At 36.8% G+C, this 22,021-nt stretch overlaps 1 protein-coding gene across 1 annotated transcript in view; it reads right to left on the bottom strand.

Annotated features, from left to right (window-relative positions):
• Window positions 1–22,021, bottom strand: part of LOC149806256 (dynein beta chain, ciliary-like) — a 185,028-nt gene that overhangs the window by 38,921 nt on the left and 124,086 nt on the right. The window contains exons 33-38 of the mRNA XM_089951202.1: window positions 17,323–17,490; window positions 15,453–15,692; window positions 14,679–14,840; window positions 12,181–12,804; window positions 8,288–8,449; window positions 4,580–4,813 (exon numbers count right to left, since the gene is read on the bottom strand). Of these exons, the coding sequence (XP_089807328.1) occupies window positions 4,580–4,813; window positions 8,288–8,449; window positions 12,181–12,804; window positions 14,679–14,840; window positions 15,453–15,692; window positions 17,323–17,490 (1,590 nt within the window). The remainder of the gene's footprint in view (window positions 1–4,579; window positions 4,814–8,287; window positions 8,450–12,180; window positions 12,805–14,678; window positions 14,841–15,452; window positions 15,693–17,322; window positions 17,491–22,021) is intronic.

Raw genomic sequence — 22,021 nt, 5'->3', positions numbered from 1 at the left:
ATCTCATATGTAGAGGCAAATAAACCATCATTTTATCTCATATGTAGAAGCAAATAAACCATCACTCTATCTCCAGTAAATCAACCATCACTCTATCTCATATGTAGAGACAAATAAACCATCACTTTATCTCATATGTAGAGGCAAATAAACCATCACTCTATCTCATATGTAGAGGTAAATTAACCATCACTTTATCTCATATGTAGAGGCAAAACTCATCACTATATCTCATATGTAGAGGCAAATAAAACATCACTTTATCTCATATGTAGAGGCAGAAAACATCACTCTATCTCATATGTAGAGATAAATAAACCATCACTCTCTCTCTCTCTCTCTCTCATATGCAGAGGCAAATAAATCATTACTCTGTCTCATATGTAGAGGCAAATAAACCATCGTTTTATCTCATATGTAGAGGCAAGTAAACCTTCAATTTATCTCATATATAGAGGCAAATAAACCATCACTTTATCTCAGGCAAATAAACCATCACTTTATCTCATATGTAGAGGCAAATAAACCATCACTCTATTTCAGGCAAATAAACCATCACTCTATCGCATATGTAAAGGCAAACAAACCATCACTCTATCTTCTCATTAAATAACTCATTAAATCACTCAAACTATCTTCTCCTCCATTTAACACTGAAATTGATATTGTCTTTAGGCCCACATACCAAACCTTATTCACTCAGAAACCAATTTTCATCCATCTTTCAGCAATTGAATATGTTGTTACCCAGAAGCAGCAAAAACTCAATCTTGAGATAAAGCAAAAATTCTTTATCCCCAAATTGTCACTGTGGTTATTATACTCTTCTGCTACGAATCCCCCATTATATTTGATCTTTGCCATCACAGAATGTTCTCCACCAATCCAGTCATCTTTTTGAGGAAATTAAATTAAAACAGATCTTCATGTTGTGACCATATTTTCCATTTTATAGATGGTTAAAAGAGAGATAGAGACAATGTGTAAAACCTTAGTGCACCATCTTGAGTCATTTGCAGGATAAAGACTTCATATTTCATGAGAAATTAAAGCCATACTGGATAAATTCTTCATATTTGATGATAAATTAAATCCACACTGGATAAAGACTTCATATTTGATGATAAATTAAAGACATACTGGATAAAGACTTCATATTTGATGATAAATTAAAAGCCATACTGGATAAAGACTTCATATTCAATGATAAATTAAATCCATACTGGTTAAATACTTCATATTGAATGAGAAATTAAAGCCATACTGGATAAATTCTTCATATTTGATGATAAATTAAAGCCATGCTGGATAAAGACTTCATATTAAATGATAAATTAAAGCCATGCTGAAATCTTTGAACATAAATCGCTCATAATAGCTAGAAAAAGTATCCTGTTGAGTTGACTGCCTAATCACATTGATACCAAAACTAATACAAGGGCAGACAAAGCAGCCAAAACTGCCCTGCAGTCACATATTTCTGATTGGATGGTTCCTTATGCTGACATGAAATGCCATATAAATTGTCATGCTGTGTCTATCTGACAAAATATGTGGAAAGAAAACTCCACATACATTGAGAAACAATTGCAGAGATGCTGTGATATTGTGCCTCTCACAAAAAGGATGCACACCTGACCCATGCAAACCTCCTGACACACACACCTGACCCATGCAGACTGCCTGACACACTCACTGATTAACCTGGGAGATCTATATCATAACACTGATTACCTGGGAGAGCTGTATCATAACACTGATTACCTGGAAGATCTGGAGTCATAACACTGATTAACCTGGGAGATCTGTATCATAACACTGATTACCTGGAAGATCTGGAGTCATAACACTGATAACCTGGGAGATCTATAGTCATAACACTGATTATCTGGGAGATCTATAGTCATAACATTGATTACCTGGGAGATCTATAGTCATAACACTGATTAACCTGGGAGATCTGTATCATAACACTGATTACCTGGAAGATCTGGAGTCATAACACTGATTACCTGGGAGATCTATAGTCATAACACTGATTACATGGGAGATCTATAGTCATAACACTGATTACCTGGGAGATCTATAGTCATAACACTGATTACCTGGGAGATCTATAGTCATAACACTGATTACCTGGGAGATCTAGTCATAACACTGATTACCTGGGAGATCTATAGTCATAACACTGATTACCTGGGAGATCTGGAGTCATAACACTGATTACCTGGGAGATCTATAGTCATAACACTGATTACTCAGGAGATCTATAGTCATAACACAGATTATCTGGGAGATCTGGAGTCACAACACTGATTACCTGGGAGATCTAGTCATAACACTGATTACCTGGGAGATCTATAGTCATAATACTAATTACCTGGGAGATCTGGAGTCATAACACTGATTACCTGGGAGATCTAGAGTCATAACACTGATTACTCAGGAGATCTGGAGTCATAACACTGATTACCTGGGAGATCTGGAGTCATAACGCTGATTACCTGGGATATTTATAGTCATAACACTGATTACCTGGGAGATCTGGAGTCATAACACTGATTACCTGGGAGACCTAGAGTCATAACACTGATTACCTGGGAGATCTTGAGTCATAACTCTGATTACCTGGAAGATCTGGAGTCATAACACTGATTACCTGGAAGATCTATAGTCATAACACTAATTACCTGGGAGATCTGGAGTCATAACACTGATTACCTGGGAGATCTAGAGTCATAGCACTGATTACCTGGGAGATCTAGAGTCATAACACTGATTACCTGGGAGATCTATAGTCATAACACTGATTACCTGGGAGATCTAGAGTCATAACACTGATTACCTGGGAGATCTAGAGTCATAACACTGATTACCTGGGAGATCTGGAGTCATAACACTGATTACCTGGGAGATCTATAGTCATAACACTGATTACCTGGGAGATCTATAGTCATAACACTGATTAACCTGGGAGATCTGTATCATAACACTGATTACCTGGAAGATCTGGAGTCATAACACTGATTACCTGGGAGATCTATAGTCATAACACTGATTACCTGGAAGATCTGGAGTCATAACACTGATTACCTGGGAGATCTTGAGTCATAACTCTGATTACCTGGAAGATCTGGAGTCATAACACTGATTACCTGGAAGATCTATAGTCATAACACTAATTACCTGGGAGATCTGGAGTCATAACACTGATTACCTGGGAGATCTAGAGTCATAGCACTGATTACCTGGGAGATCTAGAGTCATAACACTAATTACCTGGGAGATCTATAGTCATAACACTGATTACCTGGGAGATCTAGAGTCATAACACTGATTACCTGGGAGATCTAGAGTCATAGCACTGATTACCTGGGAGATCTAGAGTCATAACACTGATTACCTGGGAGATCTGGAGTCATAACACTGATTACCTGGGAGATCTATAGTCATAACACTGATTACCTGGGAGATCTATAGTCATAACACTGATTAACCTGGGAGATCTGTATCATAACACTGATTACCTGGAAGATCTGGAGTCATAACACTGATTACCTGGGAGATCTATAGTCATAACACTGATTACCTGGAAGATCTGGAGTCATAACATTGATTACCTGGGAGATCTATAGTCATAACACTGATTACCTGGGAGATCTATAGTCATAACACTGATTACCTGGGAGATCTATAGTCATAACACTGATTACCTGGGAGATCTATAGTCATAACACTGATTACCTGGGAGATCTAGTCATAACACTGATTACCTGGGAGATCTATAGTCATAACACTGATTACCTGGGAGATCTGGAGTCATAACACTGATTACCTGGGAGATCTATAGTCATAACACTGATTACTCAGGAGATCTATAGTCATAACACTGATTACCTGGGAGATCTGGAGTCATAACACTGATTACCTGGGAGATCTATAGTCATAATACTAATTACCTGGGAGATCTGGAGTCATAACACTGATTACCTGGGAAATCTAGAGGCATAACACTGATTACTCAGGAGATCTGGAGTCATAACACTGAATACCTGGGAGATCTGGAGTCATAACACTGATTACCTGGGATATTTATAGTCATAACACTGATTACCTGAGAGATCTAGAGTCATAACACTGATTACCTGGGAGATCTAGAGTCATAACACTGATTACCTGGGAGATCTAGAGTCATAACACTGATTACCTGGAAGATCTGGAGTCATAACACTGATTACCTGGGAGATCTATAGTCATAACACTAATTACCTGGGAGATCTGGAGTCATAACACTGATTACCTGGGAGATCTAGAGTCATAGCACTGATTACCTGGCAGATCTATAGTCATAACACTGATTACCTGGGAGATCTAGAGTCATAACACTGATTACCTGGGAGATCTAGAGTCATAGCACTGATTACCTGGGAGATCTAGAGTCATAACACTGATTACCTGGGAGATCTAGAGTCATAACACTGATTACCTGGGAGATCTATAGTCATAACACTGATTACCTGAGAGATCTAGAGTCATAACACTGATTACCTGGGAGATCTAGAGTCATAACACTGATTACCTGGGAGGCTGTGCTCTTAAGCTTCTCAAGACCATTTTCCAGACGAAGAATCTTTGCCTGTAGGTCAGTGTTATTTTTGGTGAGGAGATTCTGATACAATGTAATCTGTTCCAAGAAAGACTTGGGTGTGGTGTAATTGTAGCGCCGCTCATTTTGCAGATAGAGAGTATTCATCTCATTCACAGACTTGTGAACGTTGGCCATAAATTTGGAGATTGACTCACGCAGCTCAGGCTGGAAAAAAGAAAATATTCTTGCAGGCAAGTCATACTTATCTGGACTAACATGTAAACAATCAATAACAAGAATACCATAAATGACACCACCAAAATCAAATAGGCCTCTGCCATACCTTAAGCGCAAGCACTTCACAAAAAAATAGTCAAAATACATGGTTTAGAACTAAAGACATTACAAGAAAAAACAATTTTCTACTGTTAATCACAGTGACCTTGACCTTTTTATCCCCAAATTAATAGACTTCTTCCTAACCCAAAGTCATACACAAATTTTTAGTGAAGTTGTAGAGTCAATACAAAAAATTGTTGTGGAAAACCATTTTTCTTCTTTCAGTCACATTTCCCTTGACCTTTCATCTTTTGATACCAAAAGATATAGCATTCTTCCTTGCCCCAAGTACAAGTCAGCTACAAAATTTGGCTCATGTTTGTTGTATTGAAATAATGTTATTGTCTGGAAACCATTTATCATTTTTGAGTGAGTGACCTTGACCTTTAACCTTTTGAACAAAATATAAATAGGCTTCTTCCTTACCTCATGTGTAAACCATACATAAAATTTAATCCAGGTACATTGTTTATAAGTTATGGTATTATGCAGAAACCATTTTTTTTTCTCTCAGTCAGTGGCCTTTACCTTCTGACAGCACTAAAATCAACAGGTTTCTTCCTCACCCAGAAAGTTTGGTAACTGTAGATAGTATAGAACTCAAGTTATTGTACAGAAAGCACTTATTTTTAGTCACAGTGACCTGTACTATTTACTCCCAAACTGATAGGTTTCTTCCTTACTGCAAGTACAAGCTATATGCAAAAGTGGTAACTGTAGCTGGGGCAGAATTCTAGTGGGAATGAAATGTGTTACAGACAGATGGATAGATCGATGAAATGTGTTACGGACAGATGGACAGATGGAATGAAATGTGTTACAGACAGATGGACAGATGGAATGAACTGTGTTACAGACAGATGGACAGATGGAATGAAATGTGTTACAGACAGATGGACAGATGGAGTGAAATGTGTTACAGACAGATGGACTAATATTCTCAGCTTATTGCCAGCAAATAAAAATAGGTCTCTAATAGCTGTTTTCAAGGTGCTGCTTACAGTATTTAGCATGAAATAGAAGGGATCTGCCGAGTCTGCCTTATATATGTTATAACTAGGTGCAAAGCTGAGGGCCTGAGCCTATATTGAAATAATGGATTCTTCCAAAAAATCTACCATCATTTTGTAAAGAAAGAAGATGAGCCTATCAAGATCAAGATTAGTAAAGGTGACAGGTAAGCATGGACTGACATTCCCAATAGCATAAGGTGACAGGTAAGCGTGGACTGATATTCCCAATAGCATATGGTAACAGGTAAGCATGGACTGATATTCCCAATAGCATAATGTGACAGGTAAGCATGGACTGATATTCCCAATAGCATAATGTGACAGGTAAGCATGGACTGATATTCCCAATAGCATACAGTAACAGGTAAGCATGGACTGATATTCCCAATAGCATACGGTGACAGGTAAGCATGGACTGATATTCCCAATAGCATACGGTAACAGGTAAGCATGGACTGATATTCCCAATAGCATAATGTGACAGGTAAGCATGGACTGATATTCCCAATAGCATACAGTAACAGGTAAGCATGGACTGATATTCCCAATAGCATACGGTGACAGGTAAGCATGGACTGATATTCCCAATAGCATACGGTAACAGGTAAGCATGGACTGATATTCCCAATAGCATAATGTGACAGGTAAGCATGGACTGATATTCCCAATAGCATACAGTAACAGGTAAGCATGGACTGATATTCCCAATAGCATACGGTGACAGGTAAGCATGGACTGATATTCCCAATAGCAAATGGTGACAGGTAAGCATGGACTGATATTCCCAATAGCATACAGTGACAGGTAAGCATGGACTGATATTCCCAATAGCATACGGTGACAGGTAAGCATGGACTGATATTCCTAATAGCATACGGTGACAGGTAAGCATGGACTGATATTCCCAATAGCAAATGGTGACAGGTAAGCATGGACTGATATTCCAAATAGTATACAGTGACAGGTAAGCATGTAGTAATATTCCAGATATACAATGAACTGAGTAAGGCTTAAAACTTAAAAGAAATGAAAGAAAAAAATGGATACATGAAGAAGTGTTCTATTTCTTCACCTCACGATCCCAACAAAGGGCAATCTGAAAGAGGTAATGACAGAAAGGCAAATATGGGATCATATACATTGCACACATTTTAAGCTCATGTTGATATGGCCATCTCTTTCATATCAAAATTTGTCCATATGTGTGTGTGTGTTTGTTTTGGATTTTTAGCACAGCTTCAACAATTTTTCAGTCGTATCGCAATGATGTCTGTAGTGTGGTAGTTTATAGTGATATTTAACAGTGGAGCATCATGCTGCAGATATGTAGCATGATGTCCCACCCAGACACATTACCCTGACACCAGGCCAACCAGTCCTAACTCTAACCTTCTAATGCTGAGTGCCAAGCGAGGCAGCTGTTAGTACCATCTTTACATGCCATTGGTATGACTCAGCCGGGCTTCGAACCTGCAACCTCCCACATCCATTCCCAGATGGGGTTAAATTTGGGTTTTTTAAGATGATAATTATAAAGTACCATAGATAAATGTTTTCAAGTCAAATCCAATGACAAACTGCATAGACCCATATTTACCATTGCATAATGCACTGGCAGATCTGGGTCTATGCAATTTGTTAGGACTAATCAGCAGAACAAGCAACATAGACCTTGGACTGCTGGCCAATTATACATACTTCAAAGGGGAAACCAAAATGGACAGTTGACTAGATTCATGGAAGTTAAACTTACAAATCAGTAGCCTTCATTGTACAAGGAGAAGCCCTTCATGCCAGGATGTTGTGTTTTTTTGACAGGACATTTAAATCATTTTCTATTTATGTTGCAGTGGCCATATTTTTTGGCAAATCCAGATGACATTTATAAATCTCGAAGCTCTTAATAAATTGTCAAATTAGAGAAGATGTAGACTTTCTATTTTAGGCAGTCAACATTTCTGATGGTGAATTGACTTAATTTGTATAAAACTGAAATACCAGTATGCAAGGATGCTTTTCCTTCAATTTGGTCAAATTCTGTTGAGCTGTTTTTAAAAGAAATTGTTTAAAGGTTTTTCTATCTTTAAGTAACAGTGGTCATATCTGGTGTCCGACTGGTTCAAAGCTCCAAATTCCTTCTGTCATATCTAGTGGCATCTACTGAACCAGTCTGAGAGACCTTGATGCCAGAATACTCCCCTTTAAAATCACGCGTAAACTTGTCACGTAAGTTGTCAATGACAGACAATGCATCAGTGACAAAGGAAAATATCATAAGCTCACTTTGCTATGAGAGCTAAAAACAAGAGAATGCAACTTTTATCCAATGCAAAAATGAACATTTTACTGTCAGCTGCTCGGAGTCCTCGAGGAACCTTGCTGATACTGAAATGAGAGCCTCCTCTGGCCATTCATGGAACCAGTCAATGCTGGTGCAGTTGGTCACAGCTGGGAATTTTCTGCTCCTCACTCGCAATGTTGAACCAACTGGGGAAAAGCACAATACAACCTAGAAATGGTAAAAGAGAGTTCAAAGTATTACATAATACAAGAAGGTAATACATGAGAAAGGTTTAATTCATTCAGCCCTAATCCCACCTATAGGTGTGATGAGGCTGTACCCTAATTCCAAGCTCTGTAGCGTCAAGGTCATCTGAGAGACACCAAAGTGGGTAGTTTTATGAAAAAGTAGATAGATGTAGCTCTACAATGATACCAAATAATCTGGACTTTCTACTCACATTACAAAATGCTGTAACATATTGTTTTAGACCCATTTTTTTACACCAAAATTTCAGCTTTAGGCCCTCTCCTCTCCCTTACCTATATCAATGATCTACCATTCAGGGGTCCCTCAAGGCTCAGCTTTAGGCCCTCTCCTCTCCCTTACCTATATCAATGATCTACCATTCAGAGGTCCCTCAAGGCTCAGCTTTAGGCCTTCTCCTCTCCCTTACCTATATCAATGATCTACCATTCAGGGGTCCCTCAAGGCTCAGCTTTAGGCCCTCTCCTCTCCCTTACCTATATCAATGATCTACCATTCAGGGGTCCCTCAAGGCTCAGCTTTAGGCCCTCTCCTCTCCCTTACCTATATCAATGATCTACCATTCAGAGGTCCCTCAAGGCTCAGTTTTAGGCCCTCTCCTCTCCCTTACCTATATCAATGATCTACCATTCAGAGGTCCCTCAAGGCTCAGTTTTAGGCCCTCTCCTCTCCCTTACCTATATCAATGATCTACCATTCAGAGGTCCCTCAAGGCTCAGCTTTAGGCCCTCTCCTCTCCCTTACCTATATCAATGATCTACCATTCAGAGGTCCCTCAAGGCTCAGCTTTAGGCCTCTCCTCTCCCTTACCTATATCAATGATTTACCATTCAGAGGTCCCTCAAGGCTCAGCTTTAGGCCCTCTCCTCTCCCTTACCTATATCAATGATCTACCATTCAGAGGTCCCTCAAGGCTCAGCCATTCAGAGGTCCCTCAAGGCTCAGCTTTAGGCCCTCTCCTCTCCCTTATCTATATCAATGATCTACCATTCAGAGGTCCCTCAAGGCTCAGCCATTCAGAGGTCCCTCAAGGCTCAGCTTTAGGCCCTCTCCTCTCCCTTACCTATATCAATGATCTACCATTCAGAGGTCCCTCAAGGCTCAGCCATTCAAAGGTCCCTCAAGGCTCAGCTTTAGGCCCTCTCCTCTTCCTTACCTATATCAATGATCTACCATTCAGAGGTCACTCAAGGCTCAGCTTTAGGCCCTCTCCTCTTCCTTACCTATATCAATGATCTACCATTCAGGGGTCCCTCAAGGCTCAGTTTTAGGCCATCTCCTCTTCCTTACCTATATCAATGATCTACCATTAAATAATGAATCCACAAATATAGATACATTTGCAGGAAAAGCAACCTTGTACACATCTAGTTCTGATACTGAAGTTATACAAGCAAGATTAAACTCAGACCTCATTAGAGTCCAAAACTGGGCACAACAACATACAAAGTTAATTAATGAAGGTAAATAAAATGTATGACTTTGGGGACATCACAAAAGGTACACAAGTCGGAGAACCCAGAACTATCTCTTGCAATAAATAATCATCGTTGAGAAATGACAAATATGAAAAGCTTGTAGGTGTGTCCGTATATAATAATTTATTATGGAATGACCATATTGATAAGCTTAGTAAAACACTGTCATCCAAAATTGCCCTACTCAGCAGAATCAAGAAATATTTACCTATGGAAATTTTGCAATCTATACTACAAGTCATATATTCTTCCAACAATGGATTATTGTTCTAACGTTTGGGAAAACTGCTAAATCTGAGCTTGACAGGATTTATAAACTTCGGAAACAAGCAGCACACATAATTTTAGATGCATCTATTGATCATCCCTCAAAAGCATTATTTACATAATAAACTCAAATGGTTCACAATATATGACAAAAGAGATTTTCAAAAGGCAGGTCTTTTATGTAAATGTCTACATGTAACTGCACCAGAGTATCTTCAGGACTTATTCAGGCCTTTTTCAACACAATACCAGTTGTGATCAACATAACATGGAAACCTTCTAGCACCAACGCAAGAACAGAACAATTTAAAAAGCTTCCAATACTCTGGTACCATTCTGTGGAACAAGCTTCCACTACATGTAAAATCTGCTGAAAATATTAGAGTATTTAAGAAGAGATAACATAAGCATGTATATGTTTCTAATAGATAATGGAATTTAGTATTTTAATATTAAACATGTTAAAATAAACAGTAATTATTACTATCCTCATATAATGTGCATTGTTATACTCTCCTTAAGATGGCCTCAAGGGAGAACAGTCCTTGACTAATGATTCACCCTCTATAAATAAAGCATTATTATTATTATTATTATCATTATTAAGGCAGACTGGTCTGAATGCACACAGACAGGTGAACCTTTGCATAAAGTAGGATAAGCTGGGGATTGGGAATAAGAAGTGGCTTGGAGATGAAAATGAAGGGTCCAATAAGCAAAAGAAAAAAAGAACTCTATTTTTTATCCTTCTGCACCTGCGCAAGCCAAATAGCCAATCAAAAACAATGTTTCTAGTACGTCAAGGCTCCCAGCTATACAAACATCTCTTGGAAGCAGATGTATTTGGATGTATTCAGAATTAACCGCCAAAGTGCATTTCCTACTCCCATTTCAGGCGAAAATGACAAAACTCTCCAGGGCCGAATGATTTAAGATGTTTAAAGAAGAAGCCAATTATTCACCCGAACTCTGCGACTGATCAGAGAAAGCTGGCTATTCACCCCCAGCTCTGTCATCCCCAGCACAGTAATGGATTACAGAAAGCCGGCTATTCACCCAAACTCTGTAATGGATCAGAGAAAACTGGCTATTCATAAAAAATCTGTAATGGATCAGAGAAAGACAGCTATTCACACCCAACTCTGTAGTGGATCAGAGAAAGCAAACTATTCACCCCAGCTCAGTAACGGATCAGAGAAAGCCAGCTATTCATTCCAGCTCAGTAATGGATCAGAGAAAGCCAGCTATTCACCTGAACACTGTAATGGATCAGAGAAAGCTGGCTATTCATAAAAAATCTGTAATGGATCAGAGAAAGCCAGCTATTCATCCCAACTCTGTAATGGATCAGAGAAAGCGAGCTATTCACCCCAACTCTGTAATGGATCAGAGAAAGCCAGCTATTCATCCCAACTCTGTAATGGATCAGAGAAAGCCGGCTATTCACCTGAACTCTGTAATGGATCAGTGAAAGCCAGCTATTCACCCAAACTCTGTAATGGATCAGAGAGTTTTTGATGTTTAAAGTAAAAGCCATCTATTAACACCCCAATTCTGTCAGCCCTATATACATGATGCAAGTCATTTTTTATAAACTTTAAGATACTTTTACACAATCATTTTTCTATGGAGGGTTTCATTTCATATTGCAATGCAAACTGTATGAAATATAAAAAATATTTATGTTGATAAACTAAAAACTATATCTTTATGCTGATAATAAATTAAAAGCTATATTTGTATGAATTAGTAATAAAAAAGTGACTACTAAGAAGATGCTGAATCATCATTTTTTGATTGGATAAAATAACAAGTATTCATTCTAATTAAAGTTAAAAAACTTTGATAAGATTACTCATATAATTCAATCTCAGTTCTATAATTGGTGATCTTAAATCACAGTAAAGTATTTTTAATGTCTGAATACACTTCAATGAAATAACAAACCTTGAGAAGCCTTCTGACTTTATCAATGAAGAAGGACCAGCAATTGTCTCTGCTATCTTCCATTCCAAGTCCTTTCACCTCGTTTCTGACTCCATTGATGATGTTATCTACCTCGTCATCTGGGAACAGGTCAGGGATTTCTCCTGAAGCCAATAAATCATTGATCAACACAAGGAATTTCTCATCAGAAACTTGGGCATCTGTCATTAGAAACATCATGCCAATACTTTTCAATCCAGTCTTTATATATAGATTGGCCAGGTCTGTTTTCAAATCTCCAATGGCATAGCCTTTCCTGAGTGTAATTTGGAAGACTTCTAAGCCACTAATGGAAGCTGAAAGGCGAGACAAGCTCTGTTTCCCACTGCCACCAACACCAATAAGAAGAGCATTTCCACGAGGAAATTCCAGGATTCTGTTGATTCTGCAGATATGCATCATTGCATCCTCAAAAAGTACCAGGTTCATTGCTGCATTCAGTTCATTGTAGTTGTCCAATGCTTCAACAAGAATCTTGTTCAGTGATGCCCAGCTATCTGTTGGCATATATTTGCTCTCACCAATTCCAGTAGCAAAATGACAATATATCAATGGCTTTACTGACAGGGCATTTTCATCTATGTCCTGAAATAGACATCATAAAACAAGCCTAGCAAAAACAATTGTACAAAATTTCTACAAAAGTTGCCCTCACTAATATAAAAACACTAGCACTGAATAAGCAAAAGCAATCTTCCCATTAAGCCTAATTGAAGGGATTACCTCCAATGATAAAACAAAGATAAAAAATTGTTTTTTTTGTATGTCCACATATTAAACTGTACATGTGTGTACTGATATTTCAGGCATGTAATCATTTTTTTCCAAAGAACAATGTGTCAAGCCCACTCTAGTGCCGGATGGAAATCTTAAACAAGCAGATCTTACAGAAAGGTACAGAGTCCCCCTCATGAATGGCCCCCTTGACCAGTGGCCACCCATTCTTTACAGCCAGAATCCTTTGGCACCAACAAGTTTGTGTTCAGAAGTACCCCTCAAGAAAGGCCACCCCTCTAACGCGACCAGCAGCCATCATATTAGTGCCCAAATGTAAAATGTACCCTCACAAGCAGCCACATTTTATTAATATTTGTCCAGAACCAATATTTAACCATGGTAAGGTAAGTAATCTGATTATCTTTCCTGATGTCTGTTTCTGGATGTCAGGTTTTTGTTACTGAAATAAGTGTTGGCTAAAGTATATGTACCACTAAGGTTATTATTATATCATTAACACCAACGTTTGCAAGAAATGGGGTCAGCAATGTTTTGATAGAGCTTAGGGCTTCATACGGTGGATTTTTTAAAATAATTAACAATTACGACCTGATGTAATTGTCATGATCATAATGTGGTCAGATAGAAATAGAGTCAGCATTGTTTCGATTGAGCTTTGGGCTTCGCACAGCGGATTTTTTTCTTTCTTTTAATTGATGAGTTCAACCAACATAATTGTCAAGATCACAGCATGGTCAGATAGGCTAAAAATAGATTTTGTGGATTAATACATACACACAGAAACAATTAACTTTGAACAAAATAGGGTACCAGACAAAGACGAAAAATCATGTGACAGTACATGCATCACTTTCTTTATAAAAAGGTTTTTCGTGTACAAACATTTGTCTGCAAAATTAAATGGAGTACTGTACAATTAGCAACATAGGAATAAATCATTACAAAACTTTAACATGTCATCATGTAAATGAAGAAATAATACTTTAGAAGAAAAAGTACTTGTTATTCAACATGATGACAATGGGAAGAGTTCACTTGCTGTAAGATTTTATGTTGGGGAAGACTCAAATAAACAAGATCGCAAAAGATAAGGAGAATATTCTGTCGCAGTGGGAAAATAGAGTAAATGGAAAGAGAATTAATTTAAATATGAAACGACATATTTACCAAGATTTAAATAATGTTTTTCAGTGGTTTCATAATGTGCATGCCAATAATATCCCACTCACATTTCACACCTAAAAATAAGAACTATTCATTTATGTTACCTTTAAATAACTGTTTTTAAGACAAGAAGAACAGTTTAATAATTAATACTATTTTTAAATAAAGATATTAGCTGCTTTAAGTTATATGTAGCTTTCCTACTATATACACATATACATACACATCTCACAAATAAAATCCCCTTCTGGAAAGGCCACCCATCTTATAAGGCCACTTTTTCGGTGCAAGGGGGTGGCTATATAAGAGGGGGACCACTGTATATCTAAACATGTACATTTTAAAAGAGTGAAACACATGTCAACATTGTCATCAGCATCATGGCTGTAGAAAAAAAACAATTACATCTGTAATATCAGTAAAATCAATAACACCTGTCATATCAGAAAAATCACAACACCTGTAATATCAGGAAAATCAATAACACCTATAACATAAGAAAAATGAATCAAGAAAAGCAATGAAGACACAATATATTGACGAATACAAGGACTAACCTCAAAGGACTTTTTGATGACATCCTTTGCAACTTTATCATAGCTATCCATGTCATCTTTGTCCACAAGTTTATCTTTGTATACTCTCTCAGATTCATGTATCCAAATTCGAACAAGTTCCACTGGTGACCTAATACACTCTGGCAAGGTAAACAACATGCCCTGTACAAAAGAAATAGCAAAAAAAAATTGGTTAAAAATTTGTAATTTTACTTTTTAGTTTTATTTTCAACTTCAATACTTGCATGTAAATTCAGCTAAATTACTACACAATTACCAAAGGTAATAACATTCCCTCAACCAGAACAGGGCAGGTCATGTGCTACGTAAGACTAAAAAAAGACCATGTTCCTATAGGATATTTAATGAGAACCAAACCTGACTATCATGTGATTGATACAAATCTACACAGAATGTATTCCCATTTCATCAAGTCATTATCAAGAATCAAGTAGTAAAAAAAAGGTTCTCTTGGTACATGTGCCCAAGTCAAGCAGGGGCAATAACTCTTATCCAACAGAAGTTGAAAACAGCATAAATATTACTCCAGGCAACCCATGCATGAACACTATACAGTTTGTATAAAAATACTGATACATACAGAAAGATGGAGGGATTTATTTATGGCTGGAAATGGATAACACAATTGGTCCAATTGATGGAATATGTAAATAAATTCTTAGTATCAGCCGTATTTAATTTTATAAATGAGATGTAGACATGCAAGTTAAATGTTTAGGAAAAGGTATACATAAAACTTGTACTAATACAAACCTGAAAAATATTTGAAAGGTCCCGAAGATTGAAGACATAGTGGAATTTGATGGCTGTAGGCAGGAATGAGGCAGTCACTTTAGTGTGTAGGGCCAGGGCACCATTTACCAAAGCTGTGACATACTTTTGCACCTGGCCACTGAAGTTGTTCATTGCCAAGTGCTGGGAAAGAATACTAGTGTAGATTGTAGTCAATGCCTCCAGTGTAGGGAAGTTCACAGCAAACACACAGAAGTGTCGCTGTAAAAACAAATGTATCCTTTTTGTAATCTAAGCAACAATTCTATAAAGTGTTGATAAACTTTAAAACTATAATGCTACATAAAAAAAGACTAACAGGACATAATGATGATTCTTAAGATATATGGCATATCTCTACAGCTTATAATGAAGATTCTGAAGATAGATGGCATATCTCTACAGAAGGAACATGATCATGGTACACTTGTTGCTTAAAATCATGTCTACCAATCTATCAAACCATTATCAATCTATCAAACCATTATCAATCTATCAAACCATTATCAATCTATCAAAACATTATTAATCTATCAAACCATTATCAATCTATCAAACCATCATCAATCTATCAAATCATTATCAATCTATCAAACCATTATCAATATATCAGATCATTATCAATATATCAAACCATTATCAATCTATCAAATCATTATCAATCTATCAAACCATTATCAATATATCAAATCATTATTAATCTATCAAATCATTATCAATCTATCAAACCATTATCAATATATCAAATCATTATCAATCTATCAAACCATCATCAATCTATCAAATCATTATCAATCTATCAAACCATTATCAATATATCAAATCATTATCAATATATTAAAATCATTATCAATCTATCAAATCATTATCAATCTATCAAACCATTATCAATCTATCAAATCATTATCAATATATTAAATCATTATCAATCTATCAAATCATTATCAATCTATCAAACCATTATCAATCTATCAAACCATTATCAATATATCAAACCATTATCAATATATCAAATCATTATCAATATATTAAATCATTATCAATCTATCAAATCATTATCAATATATCAAATCATTATCAATATATTAATATCATTATCAATCTATCAAACCATCATCAATCTATCAAATCATTATCAACCTATCAAACCATTATCAATATATCAAATCATTATCAATATATTAAATCATTATCAATCTATCAAATCATTATCAATAAATATCAAACCATTATCAATCTATCAAACCATTATCAATATATCAAATCATTATCAATATATCAAATCATTATCAATATATTAATATCATTATCAATCTATCAAACCATCATCAACCTATCAAACCATTATCAATCTATTAAACCATTATCAATATATCAAATCATTATCAATATATTAAATCATTATCAATCTATCAAATCATTATCAATCTATCAAATCATTATCAATCTATCAAACCATTATCAATCTATCAAACCATTATCAATATATCAAATCATTATCAATATATTAAATCATTATCAATCTATCAAATCATTATCAATAAATATCAAACCATTATCAATCTATCAAACCATTATCAATCTATCAAATCATTATCAATATATCAAACCATTATCAATCTATTAAACCATTATCAATCTATCAAATCATGAACATATAATATGCACAAAACAGCTACTGCAGCAATAATTTTAAACTCATTCTGCCATGTTTACATCACTAGTTCTTGTGAATAATACCTTTAAAATTTCTGTTCTTCCAACAAAATATTTCTTTTTAATCAAGATAAAACTCATTGAAATGATGCTAATTTATGGACTAAAGTTACTGTAAAAGTTGAGGTATATTTACCTGCAGGCGAGAGTCAATGGTGAAGCTACCAGCAGTTGGGTTCATGCAGGCAATATACTGAGTGTTGTGGATATCCTTGAGGGTCAGTTTGGACCGGTCATACCAGTGACCATGGTCAATATGCTGTCGGATCAGAGTGTGTGGTTGTACTGTGAAATATTTGTCCACCTGAAAAGGATTATTACTTGCTAATTATGCAAAAGCACATGGGTAATTAAACACAAAGTCCAAGTGGTATTGATATCACTTGCTTGCCTTACCTAATCTAATTGATATCACTTGCTTGCCTTACCTAGCCTAAATGATATGACTTGCTTGCCTTACCTAATCTGATATCACTTGCTTGCCTTACCTAGCCTAACTGATATTGCTTGCTTGCCTTACCTAACCTAAATGATATTGCTTGCTTACCTTACCTAATCTAACTGATATCACCTGCTTACCTTACCTAAGCTAACTGATATCACTTTGTTGCCTTACCTAACCTAACTGATATCACTTCATTGCTTTACCTATGGGTAATTAAACACAAAGTCCAAGTGGTACTGATATCACTTCATTGTCTTATCTAACCTAACTGATATCACTTGCTTGCCTTACCTAATCTAAATGATATCACCTGCTTGCCTTACCTAGCCTAACTGATATCACTTTGTTGCCTTACCTAACCTAACTGATATCACTTTGTTGCCTTACCTAAGCTAACTGATATCACTTCATTGCCTTACCTAATCTAACAGTTTATCACCTTACTCAGCTCATATGGAACTTACTTGCCTTACCAAAGCTAACTGATATCACTTACTAGGCTTACCTAATTTAACAGGTTATCATTTTACTTGGCAGGCTAATATAATATTGTAAGAATTTAATCCTATGTAATCACTTTAAAACCATGTCAATTGGACCACAGTCTGATCAACAGCCTATGTAGTTACTTTAAACCATGTCGATTGGACCACAGTCTGATAAACATCCTATGTAATCAATTTAAAACCATGTCAATTGGACCACAGTCTGATAAACATCCTATGGAGTCACTTTAAACCATGTCAACTGGACCACAGTCTGATAACATCCTATGTAATCACTTTAAGCCATGTTGATTGGACCACAGTCTGATAAACATCCTTTCCAAAGATAAAGACATATTAATAGGAATATATCAATCTCATGTAAGACTTCAATGCTACCAGTATCATCCAAAACTTCCATGATACCAATCTATTTAATAAGTTCCACTAAAAACATATCTGATGTAATAATATCTCTAGGGAGATACAAAGTTCAGCCAATTAGATGCAAGATCACCTCATTAATATACACAGCCAATTAGATGCAAGGTCACCACATTAACATTCACAACCAATTAGATACAAGGTCACCACATTAACATACACAACCAATTAGATGCAAGATCACCACATTAACATCCACAGCCAAGTAGATGCAAGATCACCTCATTAACATACACAGCCAATTAGATGCAACATCACCTCATTAACATACACAGCCAATTAGATGCAAGGTCACCTCATTAACATATACAACCAATTAGAACTATAGTCTTTAGGGTGATAATAGGCTCAACCAGAAAGAGTTCACTGAATTTGAACTTCAGTCTTTAGGGTGGTAATAGGCCCAACTAGACAGATTGAACTGAATTAGAACTATAGTCTCTAGGGTGGTAATAGGCTCAATTAGACAGACTGAACTGAATTAGAATTATAGTCGTTAGGGTGGTAATAGACTCAACCAGAAAGAGTGAACTGAATTAGAACTTAAGTCTTTAGGGTGGTAATAGACTCAACCAGAAAGAGTGAACTGAATTAGAACTATAGTTTTTAGGGTGGTAATATGCTCAACTAGACATATTGAACTAAATTAGAATTATAGTCTTCAGGGTGGTAATAGGCTCAACCAGAAAGAGTGAACTGAATTAGAACTATAGTCTTTAGAGTGGTAATAAGCCAACCAGACAGACTGAAGAGTACTTAATTAATTTGTGTTGATCTTGCTATTATCAAACATAACTCATCTGAGATCTTGGTCAGATAATCTCTCATGCCTAGTTTAATCAAACTTGGATCAGAAATATGGCCTCCAGAGTGGTCAAAAATGGGACATAAAGAGTTGCAAGTTAATCTGATGCAAGATTACGTAATGAGCTCTTGCTAATTATGAACTAATCCAAAATGTTGATGACATAAGTCTACATTTCAGGCTTGATCAAAATGACACCAGAACAATCACCTCAAGAGTGGTAACAAGCTACAACAATCACCTCAAGAGTGGTAACAAGCTACAACAATCACCTCAAGAATGGTAACAAGCTACAACAATCACCTCAAGAGTGGTAACAAGCTACAACAATCACCTCAAGAGTGGTAACAAGCTATAACAATCACCTCAAGAGTGGTAGCATGCTAGAACAATCACCTCAAGAGTGGTAACAAGCTACAATAATCACCTCAAGAGTGGTAACAAGCTACAACAATCACCTCAAGAGTGGTAACAAGCTATAACAATCACCTCAAGAGTGGTAGCATGCTAAAACAATCACCTCAAGAGTGGTAACAAGCTAAAACAATCACCTCAAGAGAGGAAGCATGCTAAAACAATCACCTCAAGAGTGGTAACAAGCTAAAACAATCACCTCAAGAGAGGTAGCATGCTAAAACAATCACCTCAAGAGTGGTAACAAGCTATAACAATCACCTCAAGGGTGGTAGCATGCTAAAACAATCACCTCAAGAGTGGTAGCATGCTAAAACAATCACCTCAAGAGTGGTAACAAGCTACAACAATCACCTCAAGAGTGGTAACAAACTACAACAATCACCTCAAGAGTGGTAGCATGCTAAAACAATCACCTCAAGAGTGGTAGCATGCTACAACAATCACCTCAAGAGTGTAACAAATTACAACAATCACCTCAAGAGTGGTAACAAGCTACAACAATCACCTCAAGAGTGGTAGCATGCTAAAACAATCACCTCAAGAGTGGTAACAAGCTACAACAATCACCTCAAGAGTGGTAACAAGCTACAACAACCACAAACAAGAGTGGTAGCAAGCTAAAACAATCACAAACAAGAGTGGTAGCAAGCTATAACAATCACCTCAAGAGTGGTAGCAAACTAAAACAATCACAAACAAGAGTGGTAACAAGCTACAACAATCACCTCAAGAGTGGTAACAAGCTACAACAATCACAAACAAGAGTGGTAGCAAGCTAAAACAATCACAAACAAGAGTGGTAGCAAGCTACAACAATCACCTCAAGAGTGGCAACAAGCTACAACAATCACCTCAAGAGTGGTAGCATGCTAAAACAATCACCTCAAGAGTGGTAGCATGCTAAAACAATCACCTCAAGAGTGGTAACAAGCTACAACAATCACCTCAAGAGTGGTAACAAACTACAAGAATCACCTCAAGAGTGGTAGCATGCTAAAACAATCACCTCAAGAGTGGTAGCATGCTACAACAATCACCTCAAGAGTGTAACAAATTACAACAATCACCTCAAGAGTGGTAACAAGCTACAACAATCACCTCAAGAGTGGTAGCATGCTACAACAATCACCTCAAGAGTGGTAACAAGCTACAACAATCACCTCAAGAGTGGTAGCATGCTAAAACAATCACCTCAAGAGTGGTAGCAAGCTACAACAATCACCTCAAGAGTGGTAGCATGCTAAAACAATCACAAACAAGAGTGGTAACAAGCTACAACAATCACCTCAAGAGTGGTAACAAGCTACAACAATCACAAACAAGAGTGGTAGCAAGCTAAAACAATCACAAACAAGAGTGGTAGCAAGCTATAACAATCACCTCAAGAGTGGTAGCAAACTAAAACAATCACAAACAAGAGTGGTAGCAAGCTATAACAATCACCTCAAGAGTGGTAGCAAACTAAAACAATCACAAACAAGAGTGGTAGCAAGCTATAACAATCACCTCAAGAGTGGCAACAAGCTACAACAATCACCTCAAGAGTGGTAACAAGCTAAAACAATCACAAACAAGAGTGGTAACAAGCTAAAACAATCACAAACAAGAGTGGTAACAAGCTAAAACAATCACAAACAAGAGTGGTAACAAGCTAAAACAATCACAAACAAGAGTGGTAGCATGCTACAACAATCACCTCAAGAGTGGTAACAAGCTAAAACAATCACAAACAAGAGTGGTAACAAGCTACAACAATCACCTTAAGAGTGGTAACAAGCTACAACAATCACAAACAAGAGTGGTAACAAGCTACAACAATCACCTCAAGAGTGGTAGCATGCTACAACAATCACCTCAAGAGTGTAACAAATTACAACAATCACCTCAAGAGTGGTAACAAGCTACAACAATCACCTCAAGAGTGGTAGCATGCTACAACAATCACCTCAAGAGAGGTAGCATGCTAAAACAATCACCTCAAGAGTGGTAACAAGCTACAACAATCACCTCAAGAGTGGTAACAAGCTACAACAATCACCTCAAGAGTGGTAGCATGCTACAACAATCACCTCAAGAGTGGTAGCAAACTACAACAATGACAAACAAGAGTGGTAGCAAACTACAACAATGACAAACAAGAGTGGTAGCAAGCTACAACAATGACAAACAAGAGTTGTAACAAGCTACAACAATGACAAACAAGAGTGGTAGCAAGCTACAACAATGACAAACAAGAGTG

The sequence above is a fragment of the Sinohyriopsis cumingii genome, chromosome 2 (genome assembly GCF_028554795.1).
Source record: "Sinohyriopsis cumingii isolate HCF-2022 chromosome 2, ASM2855479v2, whole genome shotgun sequence".
NCBI classification, from domain to species: domain Eukaryota; kingdom Metazoa; phylum Mollusca; class Bivalvia; order Unionida; family Unionidae; genus Sinohyriopsis; species Sinohyriopsis cumingii.
The sequence above is the reverse complement of the archived record's forward strand: the minus strand, read 5'-3'. Positions and strand labels throughout refer to the sequence as shown.